At 33.3% G+C, this 22,260-nt stretch overlaps 1 protein-coding gene across 1 annotated transcript in view; it reads right to left on the bottom strand.

Moving 5' to 3' along the window:
- The window catches only part of LOC148943255 (integrator complex subunit 7-like), a 48,401-nt gene that overhangs the window by 16,429 nt on the left and 9,712 nt on the right, over nt 1-22,260 (bottom strand). Inside the window, exon 2 of the mRNA XM_089101613.1 lies at nt 3,787-3,903. Coding sequence (XP_088957739.1) covers nt 3,787-3,877 — 91 coding nt within the window. The 5' untranslated portion in view covers nt 3,878-3,903. The remainder of the gene's footprint in view (nt 1-3,786; nt 3,904-22,260) is intronic.

Here is a 22,260-nt window from a genome sequence, read left to right as displayed (position 1 = left end):
TTGTGCCCACATCGTTCTTTACTTAGGCAGCGCTATCGCGCTGCCTATGAACAATATGAAAAGACAAGTGATAAAAGTGATAAAAATGGTGTTTTTTTTTAAAGTGATTCTATTTTAATTTTTTTGTTTTTTTATTAAAAAAGACACTAGAACTTTTAATGCCGTTTGAATGAGCCTTCTTGCAAAATTTTAGGGCGAATGGGTCGATACAATCACCCCTGTTAAAAAAAAGGTAAATAAACATGCATCCCTGAGCTTTCTTCTGACAAAAAATACAAAATTCTATGTTTTTGCAGATAGGAGCTTGAAACCTCTACAGTAAGGTTCTCTGATACGCTGAATCTGACGGTGCGATTTCCATTAAGATTCTATGACTTTTAGGGGGCGTTTTGCCCTTTTTCGAAAATAGGGCATATTTCCTCAGGATCGTAACTTTTGATGGGTGTAACTAAACTTAATGAAACTTACATATTTAAAATAAAAATCTGATTCTTTTGATGTAAATATTGGTATCAAAATTCCGCTTTTTAGAGTTTCGGTTACTATTGAGACGGGTCGAACTATACAGTTCGCTACCACGAACAATTTGATCATGGAATGAATGTTATTTCAAGACTGATACTGCTGTGTCAAAGCTTGTTCATAGTATTCCCCGTGCATCCCTGTCCCGAATGTTTTACAGCGCCTCTTACCAAGGTAACGCTTATAATTCCAGGCGTCTCTTAGTATGTCAGCCTGGACCGAAAATTCTTCTTTTATCAGATCTCAAACTTTGACAGTTTCACTTCCTCGCGAAATAATTTTTCCTAACTGCGGATTAATTCTTACTTCTCGCAAAAAGTCATCTGCTGAGGGATACCCTAGCCAATCAAAGATATTGATTTCTTCTTTTACAGAGGTTAAATATTCCAATTTTTTTCATCACTTTTGTGTCTTCTTCTCATAGCTTCCTTGTTGATTTTCTTTCAGTTTTCTGATCTCTTTTGGAATTGTAAAAGAGCCAGCTGGTTGAAAATGATATTCGACCAACTGTTTTGTTTTATATTTTACACTTTTTGACGAAGATAGCTCATTTTTATTTTCATGAGAAATATGAGCAGCAATTCCGCAACCTTCGATGTCGATACCTACATCAAAGCCAAATTTGCTACTCATTACTTTTTTTTACCTTTTCTGTATATTCTTCACCACTTTCAACTTCTTTTCTACTGACGTAGGGTGCGAAGTGACTTTCGTTGAAGTCTATATCATCACCAAAGTCGAATAACACACTAGTGCCATGCAAAAATTTTTCTGTTTTTTGTCTCCGTCGTTACACTCCTTTAGGTGGAGCCCGCAGAAGCTCAGTCCTCCGGTCAATTTCTTTATGACATCACATCCCACCTCTTGCTGGAATTTGGCTCACTTATTTCCACAGTATTTGGGTTTGAAACAGTTATCAATAGATGATTCTAAATTACGATCGTCACTTTTGTCAGACATCTTTTATTAAATCAATATAAAAAAAACTCGGAAATGAAAGGAAAATTTGTTGTTTGGGTCGTCCTTACGTTTGATACTATGGACTAGAGTTCGTTCTTTACTATAATAAAAACAGGAAAAGGCCTATGGCTTTTTCTTATTTGGAATAGTAAGAGACGAACTTCTGAGAATCAGGTAGGTAACTAAGACCGATATGTGCCATGGTTTGTTCTTTACTATGTTTCAAAAATCTCCAGAGCCATGATACCGATGAAACTAAGATATCCTCTATTTATGACAAACTAGACTGATCTTTTATATGACATACCTTAGAGAAGTATTTTTCAAAAGATGTTTGCTTGAAGTTGCTCAGGCACGTAACTTTTTGTACACAGGAACTTACTGTCTCCATTATAGAAAGAGGAAAAGACTAAGCATTAAAAATGTTAACTAGGCCCTACTTATTGGGGTAGATGATGAATTTAATTTGAAGACAATGACGGAGGGAAAAATAGAACTGTCAATAAAAATTGAAATTTCCCAATTTCCCAATAGAAAATAATGGAAACGGGCAAAAGAATAGTTCCATACAATGAAGAAAGCCTTCAAAAAACTTTTATTTTGCAAAATTTGGACCGAAATCTACATAATAATATTGAAAAAATAAGACTTAACTCCAGAAAACAGTGCTGGAAGCTAATAAGAAATTACAGAATAGCTTCAGAAACGAACTTGATATTAGAAGGCATAAAAGCAACGACGTTCTTGATAAATATGAACAGTGGAACAACAAAATGCAAAAACAATTTCTCATGGATGAAAAGCAAAAAGTTGACACAGCAGATAAGCTTAGAAACTGGGATTGGATAAACAGATTCAAACATTCAGAAACAGACGGATACAGATATTAAAGTCCATCAGCAAGGAATACAAGAGAATTATGAGCCATAGAACAAATTCTTTTCTAGATAATCATTGACAAATATAATGAGAAACCAAATTCACCTCCAGGACCTGATAATATACTACCAAAATTTGTTAAAGGTGTCTCTAAGTCTCAGGTAGAAATGGGACTATTACCACTAATATACAATGCATGGAGGAATGATAAAATTCCTACCGTTTTGAAAAAATGTTGACGCCAGTGATGTTGAGAAAGCCCAGCAAATTAAGTTCAAAAAGTAGATATTATAGATATATTACCTCCTAGTTATAGGTGAAGTGGAAAATTAGATAAAAAGAGTCAAGAAAGTGTGAATAGGAAGTAAAATAAAAAATGAAAGACATTAAATGTGGTTTTATAAAATTAAAGTTTTCAAGATAGTTTTAGATGCTAGAAGCAACAAGCACTGTATACTTCGTAAAATGGATGGACATTTGCAGCTTAATTAAAAGATAGGTACAGGGTGAGGGTAGAGTAGGGTAGATAGGTAGAGGAAGTTTTTCATAATATACATCATAAAAGACAAAATATGTGAATTAATAGCAGTAGACTAGACATAAAAAGTAAAATGCCAAATAAAGGTTGTTATACCTAGTCGTTACCTTAGCCTACTTGAATAGAATCAGCACTAGAGATCTCTAACAGTTATATAATTATAATAAAAATAGCAAAAATGCTGAATCACAGTGAATCAAAAGTGCCCCCCCCCAAACCATGGGAGGAAAGCAAGGCTTTCTTGAATTTGAATTCTACCTTGGAGGAAAAAATGTTGTATAGATGTTGTCTAGATTTCCTACAGTGAAGGACAATGACTATAAGGTGTAATCCACTATTCTTAAATGGATCTAAAGCAGACTATTAGCTTGTTGGATGAGCATTTTAGTTCCTTTTTGAAAAAAATAATATATCCCCACTACTCCATGCAGGACTACACGTCATTAGGTAAAAGGACGTACTGAAAAATTAACAAAAGAAAAACTTATGCACTGGTTCAAAAAGTGCAATTCAAGCTGCAACAAATACTAACACCATGAAGAACCTAGTAAAGAATTCATGGTTAAAGCATATTTACTTCATTCATTCTAATTATATAAAACTTCCATTTTTCCAAGTAGGTGAAAAAAAAGTTTGACTTCTTTACAAAATATTATTCTAAATATCAAATTAATACCTATAATAATATTACATAACAATAATGTTATATAAATCTATTTTATATAATATTTTTCATAAATTATATTTATATATAATTCAATTTTTTTAAATATATTTATTCCTATATTCTTATCATTTTTTATATAAATATTTTTATTTTGTTCTATTTTATGGGATATAAACACATTTGTTAGCAGGCAAAAATATATATATTTATTCAAACAGACCTTTATCAAGTTCAGCAAGTGCACTATTAAAATCAAGCTCAGTATCACTTGTCATAGAGACATCAGAATGGCCATGTTTTGCTGAAATCATAATGGAATAGAATGTAGCATCCAAAACTATAAAAGAAAAGTTTATATACAAAACGCAAAAACAATTCATTATGCAATTAAATTTGTATGGGCCAACCACACAGTAGATTTACAGAAATTATGATCAATATTCATTATATTTTGGTTTTTAATGGTGAAAACCCTTCTGCTGGTGCTAAATTTGAATGACATACAGAATGTCCACAAATTTTGGATACATAGAATATTTTATATTTTATTTGACATTTTTGTATTGAGGAGCTTGAAAAAACAATAATAGGATTTTTTGGCACGTTGAATATGCTGTTGTGATTTCACAACAGCGTTTCTATTGTGATTCCTAGAATTTTACTGAGCGTTTTCCCACTATTTCAAAAATAAGGCAAATTTCAGGCTTGTAATTTTTGATGGGTACTGTAACTTGACGAATCTTATATAATTGGAATCAGCATAATAAGCTGATTATTCTGATATATCTACAGATATTGAAATTCAGTTTTTTAGAGTTTTTGTATTTTTTTTTTTTTTTATTTGTATGTACCTAGGCTTGTGGACACCCTGTACATATCCTTGAAATTATCATGCGCAGAGCAAACTTATTGTTTAGCTCATGAAAAGTTACTATTCTGGAGGAGGAAGCTACCAACGAGATTTTGGACAAACGTTAATACAGGAGAGATAGGGTAGAAACACCATCTCCTCCCCAATTAAGGTTAAGTACCATCAACCAAAGAATCTAAAAAATTAAAGCCTAAAAAAAAATGTTGTATGTTTGGCCCCTTCCTTTGCTGGAAAAATCCTGACACTCTAAGAGTTAATGTAGTCACTGGTAAGGTTGAGGGTCTTTTACAGAGACGTGGTTTCGACTATAAATTCATTTGAAAGAATTCAGTTCACTTAGCACAACCATTTCTTGAATTAAAAAGACATTATTTACCTACATTTTACCCCCCCCCCCATTCCTCAATTCTATGATTAAAAAATAAAAACAATCTTATCCCTCTCTTTTATGCACTCAGGCTTGAATGCTAAACATCAGTTTCAATGCTGTACACCCAACATTTACATAATTAATTAAAAAAAAAGACTTTCCGAAAAATAAGTTTTTTCAAAGAAAAGTAAAGGCCATTTTAAAATTAAGCTCAGCAGATACAAATACTTGTTAAAATTCAAACTCAAAACGACCAGAAATTACTATTAAAGAATAAATGAAACCCAAAACGAACAGAAATTAAATAAACAATCATAGGAAAAAACATACAGCAAATAAAAATATAAATGAATAAATAGATCTTAAAGCGAGTAATACTTAGATTGAATATGAAAATCAAGCTTAAAACAAAAAAAAATATTTTGCTACTGAAGTATAAATAAAACTTAAAGCAAACAGAAATTAAACAAACAATCAATGCAAACACATACAATAGCCTAGATATTAATGTAAATGAATAAATAAATTTTAAAACAAGTGAAACTTAAATTGAATATGCAAATCAAGCTTGAAAAAAACAAAAATGACTACAAACAAGAGTTTGGGTATTGCCTCCTTCTCTCACTGTAAAATTCTAAAACCTACTGCAGCATTGGTACTTTACTGAAAACCAATTTTATTACAAATATTTTCTTTTGTACTATATATTGAAAATAAACATTAAAATTATAGTAAAATTTGAACTGATCAGCTTTCAGCAATTAATATCATTATACATCAAATATTCAGTTTAATTTATTAATTCTTCTTAAAGCTGTTCAAGACGAATACAGTTTCACTACAAACAAGAGTTTGGATACTGCCCCCTTCCTTAACTGTAAATAAAAAACAAAAGCCTACTGCGTCATTGACGCTTGACTGAAAACGAATTATATTACAAATATTTTCTTTTCCAGTTTTAAACCATTGAAAATAAAAATAAATTACAGTGAAATAAATTCTTAAACTAATAGATCTTTCAACAATTAATATCATCATATATAAAATATTAAATTTGATGTTGTTTATACTTTCCAAGACTGTTCAAGATGAATTTAGTTTTCAGTAAAGCGCAAATGACGCAGTAGGTTTTAGACTTTTACAGTGAGAGAAGGAGGCAATACCCAAACTCTGGTTTGTAGTGATTAATGTTTGTTTCAAGCTTGATTTGCATATTCAATTTAAGGTTCACTAGTTTTAAAATTTATTTATCTATTTACATTAATATCTATTGTATGTTTGTTTGCATTGATTGTTTATTTAATTCATGTTCGTTTAAGTTTCATTTGTTCTTCAATTGAAAAATATTTTTTTTTTTTTAAGCTTGATTTTCAAATTCAATCTAAGCATTACTTACTTTAAGATCTATTTATTCATTTATATTATTACTTGTTTGTATGTTTTTTGCTATGATTATTTATTTAATTTATGTTTGTTTTGGGTTTCATTTGTTCTTTAACAGTAATTTCTGGTCATTTTGAGTTTGAATTTGATCAGGTACTTGTATCTGCTAAGCTTAAGTTTAAAATGGGCTTAACTTTTCTTTGAAAAACTTATTTTTCGGAAAGTTTTTTTAATTAACTTTTGTTTGTTTTTGATTGCAAACAGCTTCAAGTTTTTAAAAATTCCTTTTTTCAAAATCAAATTTAAAAAAAAATCAAATGTTCATCAAAATATCGAAACTGGTATTAAAGTAACAATATCAAAATGAAAAAATGGGTTTGTGCCAACCTTGGAGTTTTTATTATCTGATGTTTGAATTATTTTTAGAGAAATGGCTATCTCAAAATTTTTATTGGATGGGTTTGGGGAAAAAAGGGCGTGGGGCTTATTGCCTTTTGATCTCTTTTGAGTCGTTTAGCAATGAACTAGAACTTTCTATTTTCAATCAAATGAGCCCTCTCTGAAGTTTATATGAGCATCCCTTCTATAAGAACCATATATGCCCCCAGAGTATAACTTACAACGCCTGTGCCTGGGCCCGGGGGGTTGTGTCAACCCCGAAATTTTAATATCTGATGTTTGGACTATTTTTAACAAAATAGTCACCTAAATTTTTTATCATATGGAGTTATCTGTCCAAGGCCCTGGGGGGGGGGTGCATTGACATGGGAGTTTTTCTTTTCTAATCTTTGAATTATTTTTAACCAAATGACTATCTCAAAATTTATATCAGATGGGTTTGGAAAAAGAAGGCATGGGGGGGGGGCTAGTTGCCTTCAGATCTCTTTTAACTATGAAAAAGTGAAGTCAAACTTTCAATTTCCAATCAAACGAGCCCTCTCTGAAGTTTATACATTTCATGCCCCAGGGCATAGCCAACAATGCCTGCCCCCAGGCCCTGGGGGGGGGGTTGTGTCAACACCTGAGTTGTTTATCAGACTTTTGAACAATTTTTAGCTTAATGGCTATCTCAAAATTTTTATTAGATACATTTGGGGAAAAAGGAGCGTAAGGGGGGGGGCTAGTTGCCCTTTCCTTTGACTCTCAAAAACTGAACTAGAACTTTCAATTTCCAATCAAATGAGCCCTCTTTGAAGTTTTTATGGGCATCACTTCCATAAGAACCATATATTCCCCCAGGGCATAACTTACAATGCCTGCCCTTGGGCTCTGGGGGGCTATGTTGACCCTGAATTTTCATTATATGGTCTTTGAACTATTTTTTACAAAAAATGGCTATCTCAAAGTTCTTATTGGATGGGTTTGAGGAAAAAAGGCGTGGAGGGGGGGGGGCTTAGGTACCCACCAATCTGTTTTGACTCTTAAAAAGTGAACTAGAACTTTAAATTTCCTATCAAATGAGCCCTCTTTGAAGTTTATACAAGCATACCTTCCATAAGAACCATATCTACCCCCAGGGCATAGCTTACAACATCTTCCCCCAGGCCCTAGGGTGTTCTGTTGACACCAGAGCCTTTGTTATATGATCTTTGAACTCTTTTTAGCAATATTGATATCTCAAAATTTTTATTGGATGCATTGGGGGGAGGGGCTGCCCCCACCCCCACCCCCGTCAAAATTGCTATCTTAAAATTTTTATTGGATGCATTTGGGGGGGGGGAGGATGGCTACCCTCCAATATCTTTTGAAGGTTAAAAAGTGAACTAGGACTTTCAATTTCCAATCAAATGAGCCCTCTCTGAAGTATATACAAGAATTCGTTCCATAACCCTTGCCCTCAAGACTGTGGGGGGTGTCCTGCTCAAAGATATAATTTCCAGAACTTTCAACTACATTGAAAAAAAATGGCTATCTCAAAATTTTTATTGGGTGTGTTTGGGGAAATGGTGGGCTTGGAAGGGGTGTTAGTTGCCTTCCAATCACTTTCAACTATTAAAAAGGGCACTAGCTATTTAAATTTCCAATCAAATGAGCCCTTTTTGAAGCTTCTACAACAACACTTTCTATAAAAACCTTATATGCCCCCTGGGCATAACTTACAACCCTTGTCTTGAGGGCTGTGGGGGGTTGTCATCCTCAAAGACGTAATTTCCAGAATGTTCCACTACATTGAACAAAATGGCTATCTCAAAATTTGATTGGATGTGTTTGGGGAAAAGGTGGGCATCAGAGGAAGTGTTAGTTGCCCTCCAATCACTTTTAACTATTAAAAAGGGCACTAGCCCTTTGAATTTCCAATCAAATGAGCCTTTTTTGAAGTTTCTACAACAAAGCTTTGTATAAAAACCCTATATGTCCCCAGGGCAAAACTTACAACCCTTGCCCTGAGTGTTTTCAGGGGAGTGTCCTCCTCAAAAACATAATTTCAATCTAGAAATCAACTATGTAGAACAAAATAGCTATCTCAAAATTTTGATTGGATGTGTTTGGGGAAATGGTGGGTGTGGAAAAGGTGTTAGTTGCCTTCTAATAACTTTTGACCCTTAAAAAGGGCACTAGAAGTCTTAATTTCTGATTGAATGAGCCCCCTTTTAAGTTTATACAATGAACCTTTCCATATGAAGCGCCTTTAGGGGAAAAAAAAATAATAAAACAATGGAGTTGTATAAACTTACTAAAAATTGGTAAGATGAGTATGGCCTTTACTATAGCATTGCCTCTGATAAATTACAGCAGTATATCACCTTACAAATTTTTAGAAATCTTGATAACATTCTCATCAAACTCTTTACTTTTATGCCAGATGAGGAAAATATTGTATATGGCAAAAATTTCTCATCAATAGTTTATTATTAATGCCAAGTAAGGCTAGCCAAATTTATAAAATAGGCAACAAGAAAAAAAAAACTGATTATATACCCTAGGACTATACCTGACCTCATTAGGGAAAGATGGGAAGAATTTCATCAGACTCTGAAATTCACAGGATGAGTTCCAGTATCACTAAATTAAATATTTTACTTTAGATTTTAAATCTTGCATGGAAATAGCGCAAATTCTGTAAAATAGGCAATGCTAAGTAGACTTGAGCTCTACTTAGAATATTGGGTAAATTTGTTGTTGGCAGTTTTAAAGCAGCTTAACAGAATAAGAAGAGAACAGTAAATTTCTAGGTGGCACTATAATTTAGCTAGGATGAAAGTGAAAACATCATTTAATGCTTTTTTATGCTCTTTCATAATTCATTAATTGCTTCTGGGGCTAATTGCATCTTGAGCCCTTAAAGTTAAAAACACCAAAAAAAGCACCAAAGGTATTTCATTTTTGAACCAAACAAAGAAGTTGTTTTTTGAATGCTTTCAACAAAAATAGCACTGAATTTTGTAATTTGAACCTTTGCCATCAATAATTCAGGGTATATTCCAATACAGGATATATATATGCATATTAGGGGGGTAAAGTTCATGGTAAATTTGCAGTGCGCCATATAATTTAGCTAGGATGAAAGTGAAAACACCATTTGATGCTTTCTTATCCTCTTCCATAATTCATATAAAATACCTTCAGAGTCCCTTTAAGGGCTCAAGATGCAATTAGCCTCAAAAGCAATTATTGAATTATGAAAGAGCATAACAAGGCGTCAAATGACGTTTTCACTTTTATCCAAGCTAAATTATATTGTCAACTGCAAATTTACCAAATATTGTGTCATATAAGTTTAAGATAGCCCATATTATGGAAAGTTAGAATAGCAGCAACAAAAATGGAATTTTCAGATGAGCAATTACTAAACTTTGAAAACAATTCCATAAACCTTTCTAAGAAAGCCTCTCATGCTTGACCAGAACTTGAATCTCCATCTCCAATCCACCATCAGTAATTCTTGAATTGTTTGCCTATGATGATTGTAATGAGGTAAGACAGTAAATATGATGGTATCAGCCTAGTGCAAAAAAACTTGTCTATGTGTGGAAAACCTCATATAACATGACTTGATCATTTAACACAGAAAGTTACATAGCCTACATAATATGAAAGTTGATTAACGAATAGCACTATTTTTAGGCTGTAAAAGGAGGGCAGAGACCATTCTCAGAGGATTTCCAACCCTCCCTATTTCTTTTGTATACAATTTATTTAGAAATACAAAAAATGAACATTGCACAATCAAGAATACAAGTGAATTTCAAGTTTTCTGGCTTGCAGTTTATTATAAAATTAGATAGTTGAAGTTGAAAAAAAAAGAAGAAAAAGTGATTTTCAAATTGAACTTTAAGGTAATCAAAAAACTCAGAAGATACATTTTGACATTTTATACAAAATTGGGTAAGTTGAAATAGGAACAAGGTGTACATACTACTTGTTTTGTTTTTTATACTTTTCTCCAATATAATAATTAATTCATTTGCAAATACAGCCCCCCCCCCCTGATTGTCCCTTATACAGCCCTGATAATGTATTTCTCTATGTCTTCAACCTAGTCATTTGTTATAACTCCTACATTAAACCAGTTATCTTCTCAGTCTGGAATTTATCTCCCTGTGTGATTGAGGTATAATTTAGTAAAATATTATTCAAAATGATTTGAAAAATGGATGACAATGGAACAAAACATGATAATCTGATTAAACATTCTGTATATTATAAAGCAAGAACTTAATTATTTTATTGCTTCCTTTTAGTTTTTATATATTCCTAGGCTAAATATGGGACCATTAAGGAGGGTGTGGACACAGGTCACTTATGGAATCTAATATATATTTACCGAAAATTGCACTATAGCATGCTTATCTAAGCATTTCAAGTCAGCAATTAATATAAAATTTAGCCTAATCAATTAAACATATATAAAAATAAATATCAATAAGCACATTGTATCAAAATTAGGAATCTGTAGTCAGTAGTTATGAAAGATACATGTTAGTCACAATGTTTGTCCAAGATTAGGTCCTGTCTGAGTACTGGGGGGTCTTGTCTTAGGCCTATGGCTAATACTCAAAATGACCATTCCTAGCAAGAACACAAAATCCTGTGTCTGTCAGGTTGGCAATATTAGTGATATATGACATCTCAAGAAGTGCCATGGATTTTTACACTACTCTCTATCCAAGACAACTTAAACACATCCACATTGGTAGAGGTCACTGTTCTTTAACCATAGGCTGTACTCTGTTCTCTAGTTCTATAGGCTGACATCTCTACTGGAGAAGAATTTATTCCTAAGCTTGGTATTTGCTTATTTCTGGACAAGCTCTTGAGAGTGATCATGATTTTTCAAGTTAAAAAAAGGCCAGGAATGGTATATTCATATCATCTAGCCCAGCTAAAAGACTCTCAATGCCATCTAGTATTTGGAGACACTTGGCATTTTCTCACTGTAAAAATAGGAATAATTAATTTAATTTGTGTAGTTGGTAAAATTAGTGTAGCAATAAGTAAATGATTTCAGCTTGAAAAATGCCAAGAGTCACTAAACACTAGATGATACTGATGTTGTTCTTTTTATGACCAACACAAGCACCAGTGTCTACTCTTACATGTTACCTATACTCTTTGGCTTAGCATACTTATTACAATTTTTTTTAAAAATTCAAAGATGAAACAATCACATTTTCAGGTCGTATAATAGAGATTTTGGTAAATTTGAATACATTTTCATGATAGAGCTACAAATTAGGTGAACATACCATTGATTCTTTTTGGTAAAATTCTACTTTAGTTACTTTTGGCTATTTTTGAAAGGGGTTAGGTTAGGAAAATGAAACTTTCAGGGATGGGTCTACAGGCTGAAGTATGTCCCAGGAAGGTATTTTGAAGTACCTACATCAACTCTTTCTTTCTCTAGAGGGTCCTGAAAATTGCCTAAATGACAGGTCATGACATGACATGACCAACTGAAATTTTGACAAAACAAAATTTTACCTTAATTTTCAGTTGTGAAGCTGGAAACAATTTTTTTGTACTTCATTTAAGCAGAAGATCTATTTTACAAGGTTTCACTTTTAGAACACACAGATTTTAAAAGGTCATCAAATGCCAGGACCCTCTAGAGGGAGAAAGAGTGGAAGTAGGTACTTCAAAATACCTTTCTGGGACATACTTTAGCCTGTACACCCTTCCCTGAAAGTTTCATTTTCCTAACCTAGCCCCTTTCCACAATAGCCAAAAGCAGCTAAAGTAGAATTTTACCTTCTTTTTTATGCTCTTTCTAAATATAATAATAAATGCTTTACTCAGAAGTTCAATTTTTAAACTTTTATGGATCCTTAAATAATGTATTTTTCTCTTAGTTTTGGCTATATAAAGTGGTTAAAAACAAATTCTGACTTCATGATTATTTTAAATAACTTTGAATTGAAGCTAGGATCAATCTAAGGATTCCTTGTAGAGCTCTAGAATGATGACTTGAGTTTTATTCTAAGTTCTTTAGTGATCAGGTGCTGTTGCATGATCAGTAGCATCCCAATTGAGTTTACACTCTCTGGAAGAGCACTCAGCATTAGCCTTTATTTGAAAACATCAATAGATTCCAGCAGAATAATTGTAGTTAACACATTTTGACTGAAGAACTTTAATCCTCCTCCCACCCCCACCCATTAATTTACAAATATCTGGACAAAATTGTTTGTTTTTCATATGTTTACTGGTTCTCAATTTTGTTACTGTTGATTCAGTTTAAAGGTACATTGATTTAAACAAGAGTGACACTAGGCTAATGGCTGAAAAACATGGCAATTCTACAAGATTCATAAATTGTCTAGAGATTAGTAATGGGAGCTTTACTGAGATTTTACAGCAAAAAAAACTAACATTAGCAGTGAAACTAGCTTAGCCTACATACTGTTTGGTTGCCTATAACCTACAATAGGCCTATGTTTTAAATTGCAACTTTTGCTAGGACTTCAGGACAATTACATCCCAGCCTTCCTCCTTCCCCCACCCCAAATGAGGTCACACATAGTGCTAAGGTGTGGAAGGTTGTCTATGCAAAACTTTTCTGTCAGTCTCAATTATTTTGTTTGCTAAGGCTATCCCTATTTCTCATTAGCCTAATTGTTTGTTCATCATGTAAAGTAAGGCTAGCCTAAACTAAAACTAGGCAAACCCAAAAAACTTATTATATAGCTTAGGGCTACATATAGCCTCGTTAGGAGGAGAGAAATTTCGATAGACTTCAAACCTTAAAGATACGGGTTGACCAAGTTCATGTATTATAAAATTAAATGTCTTGCTTTAGATACTCATCATTGCCGAAATAGAATATTTATTATCATTTTTCGCGCCTAAAAATGCTAGCTGAATTTACCTGAATCCTTTTACCGCAAATGGAAACTTCTAGCATAATTTCTTCAAGGGCTTGAAGTGGCCACAAGTCACCTTTCCGTTTCCTTTCTGCCTCCCTCCCAGACACTAAAATGGCTTCATAAACTAGCCTATCTATATAATAAATTTACATTATTTCACAATTTGAATCGATCATTCCACGTTTTTAATTACTAGTTTTGAAAAGTGTTATAAAAAAAAAAGATTTTTAAAAGAGACTAATTCATGTTAAAATCCAAGACAAACAGAAGTTAAATTATAAAATAATTCTTTCTTGAAACAGAAGAAGTTGTTGTCAATGAAAAGTTCAACCCCAAAAGACACATAAATTAAAATGAATGACCACACCGAACAGAAAAATGAAAATTACTGCTATAAATAAATTAGTGAATCCTAAAACAAAGGCAAATTGAAACGAGCACTAAAGTTGAACTTATAATGAACAGAAGCTACCGCAAGTTGTAAAAACTTCGGAAGGGCCTCATTTGAATGGAAATTGAAGTTTCTACTGCCCTTTTTAGAATCAAAAATGATTAAAGCCCTCGGGGCAACGGCTGTAAGCTTTTCAATTCATCCGTTGTTTTTATATAGTATTTATTATCGGGAAAGGAAAGCATGCTTGATCCTCTGTCATTGGCAGCGCAATAGTGCTGCCTGAGTAAAGAGTCTTTCCATTCAGTTAAATCTTTTAGGGTATGTAGAGAAGATTATTGATATATATCAAAACACACTAAGTTTAGGCATGTTGTCAAAAGGGCGTATCTCAAGAATGGCTTAAGATATTAACTTGGAGATTTCAGGTCAGGAAAAGGTAAGGGCAACGATCCACTGACCAAAAGGCAATAAGTGCACGCTAATACTACTACTGCTACTACCACAACCAATACTGCTACTGCAACTAAAAATACCACTACTTTTGGGACTAATACTAAGGCTGAAGATATTGAAGTGAAAATTTAAAAGAAATAATGAAGGGGAATTTAAAATAAATTAAGACGCACTATGTGCATACAGGTTGCTAAAAGGGCGTATCAGCAATATCTTGGGAACGGCATAGTGAATTAAGTTGAAATTTCCAGAGCTTGATGAAGGATATATTCAACAAGGGTGACAACAGGGTGCTCACCTCTGTAGGGTCTGGGATATCCTTCAGGTGAAAAGGGGGCTCCAGGGGACCTGTCCAGAAATTGTTTTGAAAAATACAAGCCTAAAAATATTTTTATGCTGTCTGAAAACTTATTTTAGGAAATTATTCTATAATGGATACCAAGCACGAAACATTAAAAAAGTGGATTCTTGGTGCCCGGCGTCCAAAGTTTATACGAACCATAAGGATGTTTCCGTTCCTAGCCCCTTGACGAGAAATCCAACTGCGCGGCATAATTGCGGCAGAAGGATGGAAACCACTTTATTAAAAAATCCTTTGACAGGGTACCACCTGGGATCGGGGACTAGACTGTTAAACCTATTCTCATGAATCGAATGGAAATTGCAAACAATAGTAATGAAAATCTTACATATTCAGTATCCCTCGTAAGCAAAGTCAGCGCTGAAAAGTCAGCGAGCCCATCCACTGTTTAAATGACAACAATGCCCCAGTATGGGTTGCTGAAATGATTGCTTAATGAATTGTTTGACAACAAGAACATCGATTGCTCGAGAATCTAAATGCTAAAACATGAACATGCTTGGCCTATTTGAAACTAGAGTAAACGAAACCTTCACAAATAAACGTTTCGTCACTCCCAATGGGCAGAATATGTTTTACTTCTATAATTCCAACCCAAACGATAGTTAGGATCATGTCCCACCTTTTGTCCCTATAAGATCTCCCCCCCCAGGTAAGTGGCTGAGAAAGTTCCAAAGCTAACCCCAGTCCACTGTAACACAATGCGCTACAGTAAAAGCTTTGTGCCAAGCTTTGTGAAATATCACTATGATCTCTAGTGTTTTTATTATTTAGTTTATTTTATCCTGACGAAGTTTCATCGGACGATTTTATTTTGCTAATTATGACTAAGAGATATCATATTCGGGCTTTGCCCACGAGAACTATGTCTTGTTTTTGAATTAAATGAATTTGAATCTTAAAACCGCAAGTTACCTCCTCAAGATTAGGTTTGGCCTGCTTTCAGAAATTCTCTATCCTACTGAATATATTGTAAATTTTCCCTAGAGTCCCATTTAAACTGGAAATTTTTTTATTCTGTGCTAGCCATAACGTTTTATTTTCTTTTTCGATATGAAAATATGTTTTGGTCGATATTTCTGTCTTTTCTTTATCCGGGATATTGGCATGCATTATTTCCAAATAATATTTTTGTATATCTTCGAAAGCTATATTCGTTTTATTTCGTTATTCTATTAGTGATTGAACATTAACATTAGTACGGTGTCTCGTCACATGCATTATAGCTTCTACTTGTCTGTTTATTGCGTACAATTTTGCAAGCACCGATTGCTCGAAGCTATGGGATATATTTGCAATTCTTTCATATCTGGTTTTTCGCAAAATTATTTTTTCTTCTCGGTAACAAGTTTTTAACAAAGAGGCTTCGATTGTCTTTTTTATAAGCGTCCTTTTTTAATCTTATGGTATCTAGCATCTTTTATAAATGTTCTAAGTCTCTTTCAAATAGGAGCTGCCAGTAATTTTCTATAATTCTCACCTGGCGTATTTGCATTATAATTCCTCTGCCAACTACTTTGTACTTTCTCGCCCTCTAATTTTTTTTTGTCATCTTAGCGATTTTTCCCAAAAATAATAGCGATAAAACAGCCCACCAGTACAACTTCCACATTGTCTACAAGAAAAGAATTGATATTACCCAATGTCCCTCCGTTTTCTTGTAAAGGTTTTTTTTCCGCAATATGCTGTCTTACGCTTTATAGGGCTAACCAGCATATTAGGGGTTTTAAACAAAAGTTTGGAAAATAAGTTCGTAGCCCTGATAATTCATTGGTTACTATTTTCCCGTTATCTTTGTATATTGTTTTCATTAACCGATTCAGACTGTGTATCACTGCACATGAGCGATTTGAAAGCCTGAGTATCCATTTTATATTACTTTTTTTGAAACATCTCTATAAGTTTCTTTGAATTTGCTTGTTCTTTTAAAACTTGTAACAATTCCTTGTTCTCTTTCGTTATTTTTGTGTTAGTTTTTACCACCCCCTTTAATTTTTGCAAAAACTTAATATTAGGATCTTTTCCCACCTCTAATAAGATTTGTATTAACACGGTTAACATACATTCTTTTGAAAAGTCTTCTGTCAATATGGGGTGGCGTTTATTGGCTTTAATGAACTTGTTTAAACCCTCTTAGTCACTTATTGGTGTTGAGAATTCGTGCGTCATGCCCTAGAAATTTATCTATTCACTTATAAATAAATTTATTTATTCACGTTATTACCTGTATCTTTTTTTTTAATTTTGTAAATTTCTTCGTTTTAAAGTGTTTGTTCTAGAAAAGTACTCTAAAAGTACTGATTTTTAGAACACTTTTAATTAAGTTTTGCCTCGTATTTGCTAGTTCTCATCTCTCACAAAAACATAATTTTTACGATATCCTTATTTCCTCAAATTTGTGTGGTTTTCATCACAAACTCTTATTCTTTGTCTATGGTACTTTACAAAAAAATAATGCATAGTTTGTGCCAAATTCTGTTTAGTGATAGCGGTTATCAGCTCCCACTGCGGTTTCCCTACAATCTCTTATATTATTCAAGTCTGGTATTTATCCTTAACATAATTTTTGCCTTAGTTTTTTATAGTCATTGAGTGCACTTTGTCCCTTTCGTGATATTTTGACTATTACCCTTTTCTAAAGGTTTATGGGTTCAGTGCCCGCGTAAAGTTTCCCACGTTCTATTTATTTTCCCTTGCAAGTGGAACTTTACCCGAACACCCAGCTCAAACCTTCTCCAGTTTGACTTTTATGTATGAGATATTTTTGGTTAGCTTGGTGGATACCCCCCAATGACAAGACGTTTAGCAATTTTCGTTTTTAAATGCCAATGGTCCTATTATTTTGTGTCTTTCATTCAATTTCCTCGCCCTGATTATTTCTGTTAATGGTTTGTCGTGAATTTATTTCATATATGAAATTATTTATACCAAAGAAAACTTTGTTTTATACAGTGCTATACTTTATAAGTTTTGACAAATTTTATCTACGGCTTCTTGTTTATATATAGCGTCCTTATTTGGTAAGTATTTATTTGTTATCTTCTATTATTTATAATAAGATTGCAGCTAGCTTATGCATGTAGCACGCACTTTATGCAAACTCTTGCTGTCTTTCCCATTATAATTATTTTAGAATTCTTCAAAATTCGTTTAATGCTGATTCTAAATATGCATAAGCCAGTTGGTTTCACTACACCCATTAAAAGTTACGAGTCACCTATTAATAACCCTGTGTAATTGTTTCCGTGATAAGGTTTCTGTTGGCTTTTAATGGCACAATCTATTTGTCGAATAATTGGGATATAAGGGACTATTTACTTCAATCTATTTGATTTCTACTAGCTGACCATATTTATTTGATATATTATGAAGGACATTTCTACATTATTAAAACATGGATATATCCTTAGAAGCTCTTTACTCGTTTATTTTTTTCCGTTATCATTAGTTTTATTCAAATATTAATCGGCTGGGGGCTACGCTTGTTCTGCCTTTCTCCGTTTCCTGGTCTGAATTTGGACTCCAAATTTTTGTTTCTCTTCTTTATAATATTTGCAAGTTTTTCCGTGTTCTCTATCGTGGGATTTACAAGGCTCTGACTTCGAGTGTGGTTTTGTTGCCTCGTCAAATATCTGTAATCTTTGTTTCTCATTATGTTTGGCCTTTTTGATAAGTTATTTACCTGCTTGTGCTGCTGACGAAGGAAGCTACTGTCCTTCTGGTTTATTTACTTTTCTCCATAATTTCTCTCTTAAGGAGGGTTTTCTTAACGATTGCCCAGGTTTAGCTATATCTGTTTCTGTAGAAGAATTATCGGTGTCATATTCTGTTAGCTCGCGTCTGGTAGAAGGTGTTTGTTCCAAAAGCCATCTTTGTGTTAAGACTCTAGGAGAGTCTAATGTATGATCAATCAATCAATCAATCAATTAATCAATTTATTGATACTAAAAACAAAACAATTACAAACTTAAAATTTATACACGCCCAAGAAGCTCAGCTTGTAAAGGGCCAACAAAACAAATAAGACACTATTATAAAGCACATAAAAAAAACAGAATAAAACATACTTTAAAAAAATCAGATAATTCATTGGTTCCTTTCAATTTTTCTTCCTCTTTAGATTTCACCTTTGGTTTATCATGTTTTAAACCATTAGGTTGTGTTTGAGGTTCTTAATCACTAGTATCCGATGAGCATCGAATATTGCCCTTTTTCTCTTGTTTGCTGTGGAGAGTTTGTAGCCAAGAATGGGCTAAATACTGCTTCCACTCCTCCCAACCTTTGCGGTCGTTAAGAAAGTCATAAAATTCATTTAGTCTTCTGATATATACCAGTGAAATTGTTTCCTCTATTTCTTCGTCTAAAGGAAAAGGCTCTGATTTCCAAGGTTTTGAAAAGAAAAATCCTTTTTTCATTCTATTATAGTGTACTACTTCTTCCTTTTCATTATACTAATTCTTTAGAGCATATGTTAAGTTATTTGGTAGAATTTTTACAATCCTGTAGTGCCCATCCCATTTTGGCTTTAACTTTTTTGTCCCTTCCAGGTTGGTTTTGTATACGTAAACCAAGTCTCCTAAACAGTAATTTGTTTTATTTTTGCTTGTTCTGTCATATTTTTCTTTTTGTTCTGTTTTCGTATCTTCTAAATTATCTTTAACTTGTTCCATAGCTTTTTTCATTTGCATCACCATTTCTTGCTTATATTGGTCTAGGTTGTAACATAATCTATCATTTTGTATTTCATCTAAACAAATTCTGGGATCTCTTAGAAGCTGTAACAATATTTTTTCCTGCCTCCGTCAGTAACCTGCTGGCGTATTGGACTATCGATTCTACTCCTTCCGAATTTATGTTTAAAAATAAGGCTCCAAAACCGTACCCCGATGCATCTGTTTGGATACAGAAGTCTTGTCACAAATCTGGTAGTTGAAGTATTGGTGCCTGTAATAATTGCCTTTTTATTTGATCCAGCGCTTGTTTTGCGTCCGCTGGACATTCGAAATTACCTGATTTTTTCAAAAGATTTGTCAAAGTTTGTGCAATTGTTGCACAATTTTTAATATATCGTCTGAAATAGCTTAAGAAACCACAAACTGATCTGCAGCTTTTTTTATCTTTAGGAGGCTGTAAATTTTCTATGACTGTAAATATTTCTGGATTTGGTGAAATAGTACCTTGGTTTTCAGGTGTCCAAGAAAACCCAGTTTTGGCACTACTATTTTTAACTTTTCTGGTTTTAATTTTAAGCCTGCTTTTTCAAACCTTTCCAGTATTTTTCCAAGTCCGACCAAGTAATCTTCCAGCTTTTCATCAAACAAAATTACATCATCTAAATAAGCCGAGGTTTCTTTTTTCCTTCCTGGTTAGTTATCTTTTAACACCAAATTCACTAGTCGACTAAAACAATTTGGACTAAATGACAAGGCAAAAGGCATACGTTCAAATGCGAACGTTCTTCCATCGTCTAAGATTACTGTTGGGTTATGATTAGTTTCTTGATCTAAAGCAAATTGCCAATATCCTGCTATTAAGTCAAAACTAGTGGAGAATTTTGTACCTCCTAGCGAATCTAAAATTGTATCAATTCTTGGTAACTTCATCACGTCTTTTACCGTGACGGCATTTAGCGCTCTAAAATCTATACATAACCTCCAGGTGTTATCTTTTTTCTGATTGTTACCAGTGGAAAACACCAATCGCTAACACTTTCTTTAATTATACCCTGTTGTTCCATTTCCTTTATTTGGCCGTTAAGCCATGGTTTTAAATGATAAGGTGTTTTATGCGCTGACTTTTTCAATGGAGGGCTCTCTGTTGATATTTTGTGCGTGGTTAAGTAAGTTAATCCGTAATCTGCTTTGTGTCTTGCAAAAGTCCATCTAAAATCCCAAAGAATATTTTCCACCCGGGTTCTTACGTTTTCCGGTAAATGTTTCAAATCAAATTGTTGCAAAAAAATAGTTTTCAACATTCCATACTTTTCTTGTAGTTGTGGTTCTTATGAGGAAATTTGTTCGTGGCTAGTGAAATTTACGCGTAATTCTGGACTGTTTAGAGATTTTATTTCTGAATTTAAAATCTTTTCCACTGACCCAAGTTCTATTTGGTTCAGTTTTACTTTGTTATTACTTATATTGCATAATTTTAGATATGTGATACCATTTTCAATTATAATAACTTGATTTTCCACGAAAATCATGGGGTTTTCTTTTAGGGTATATCCTCCTATCATTGCATCCATCGTTTTAACCTTTCCTTCTTTTAAATTTAATGTCGCCATAATTTGAGCGGTTTTTCCCTCTTGTATTGTGATTTTTCAGCTTATTTTTAGGTTATAATTCGAATCGTCATTTTCCTTATCTGTTGTTACGCAAATTTGCCTATTAGTTTCATTTGCCTGGTTTATGGTTATTGTATCAGATATGGGTTCCCATACGATCCCATATTTCCTGATGGCATCTACTCCTAGAATACAAAGAAATGGTAGCTGCTTGCATATTATCACCGTTACTGTTATTTGTTTATCCCCTGTGCTAAATTTTAATGGAAATTCCCCCAAATTTGTCAGCCTGTGCCCTGTCACTGATGTCAGAGTATTCTGGCAAATGCTTACGCAATTTTTGACACTAGGAGGAAACCTTTTAAAAACTGCCTCTCGAATTAATGATTTTGATGCACCCGTATCTAGTAAGAATGGTAAATTTTAAAAACACTCAATTTTAAAACAACTCAAAATAGGTAGACTATTATTATTTGCATTTGTATCACAACATTCTAAACTATATAGGGGTCTTTGTAAGGAAACAGCTCTGTCGACCCTCACTGGTTTCTCCGTTTAAATGCCCAGAGTTTGGCCAAAAGTTTCTTCAGTGTTGCTACTCTGACCCTGGGTATTGATAACTGTTTGCCTCCTGGGCCTAAATTCAGGAATAAGCCATTGGAAAATTATCAAACATATTTTAAACATTTATAAATGAATTATAATACTGAACAATAAAAAATTGCACGCTTAGAATATATCTAGTTCGGCTACTGTCACCCCCCCTCCCGCTCTACCCCTTATCCTTCTATTTACTATTTCACTGTTTGTGTTTCTTGAAACTTTATATATTTCATTAATTTTCTTTTAATTTTCTAAAAATTCAACGAAAATGCAATAATAAAATAAAATAAATATGATAATCAAGATCACTCGAAAGGACTTATAACTTATAAACCGTTTAAAATGTAACAACTGTTTACTTAAGACTGTTTTACTGTCAGTAAAGTGCAAATAATCCAGCAGGCTTTTAACGCAACGCTGGGGGGGTATTCAAAATCGTATTTGCAGTATTTCAGTTTTGTTTAAGTTTAACTTGAGCATAATTCTTCTTGTTTTGGATTATTTAATTATCTGTGACTGTTATCTTTTTGTGTTATGTAATCTTTTATTTTAACTTCTATGGGTTTTGGGTTTCATTTCTTCTATGGTGACCATTTCCGGTCCTTTTAAGTTTGAATTATTATAGAAGTTTATATTAGCTCGTCCTAAGTTTTAATAAGGCTCTTTATTTTT

Source organism: Artemia sp. Qi Xiang Cuo, chromosome 15, assembly GCF_049724085.1.
Source record: "Artemia sp. Qi Xiang Cuo chromosome 15, ASM4972408v1, whole genome shotgun sequence".
Taxonomy (NCBI): domain Eukaryota; kingdom Metazoa; phylum Arthropoda; class Branchiopoda; order Anostraca; family Artemiidae; genus Artemia; species Artemia sp. Qi Xiang Cuo.
This window is presented reverse-complemented; position numbering and strand designations above follow the sequence as displayed.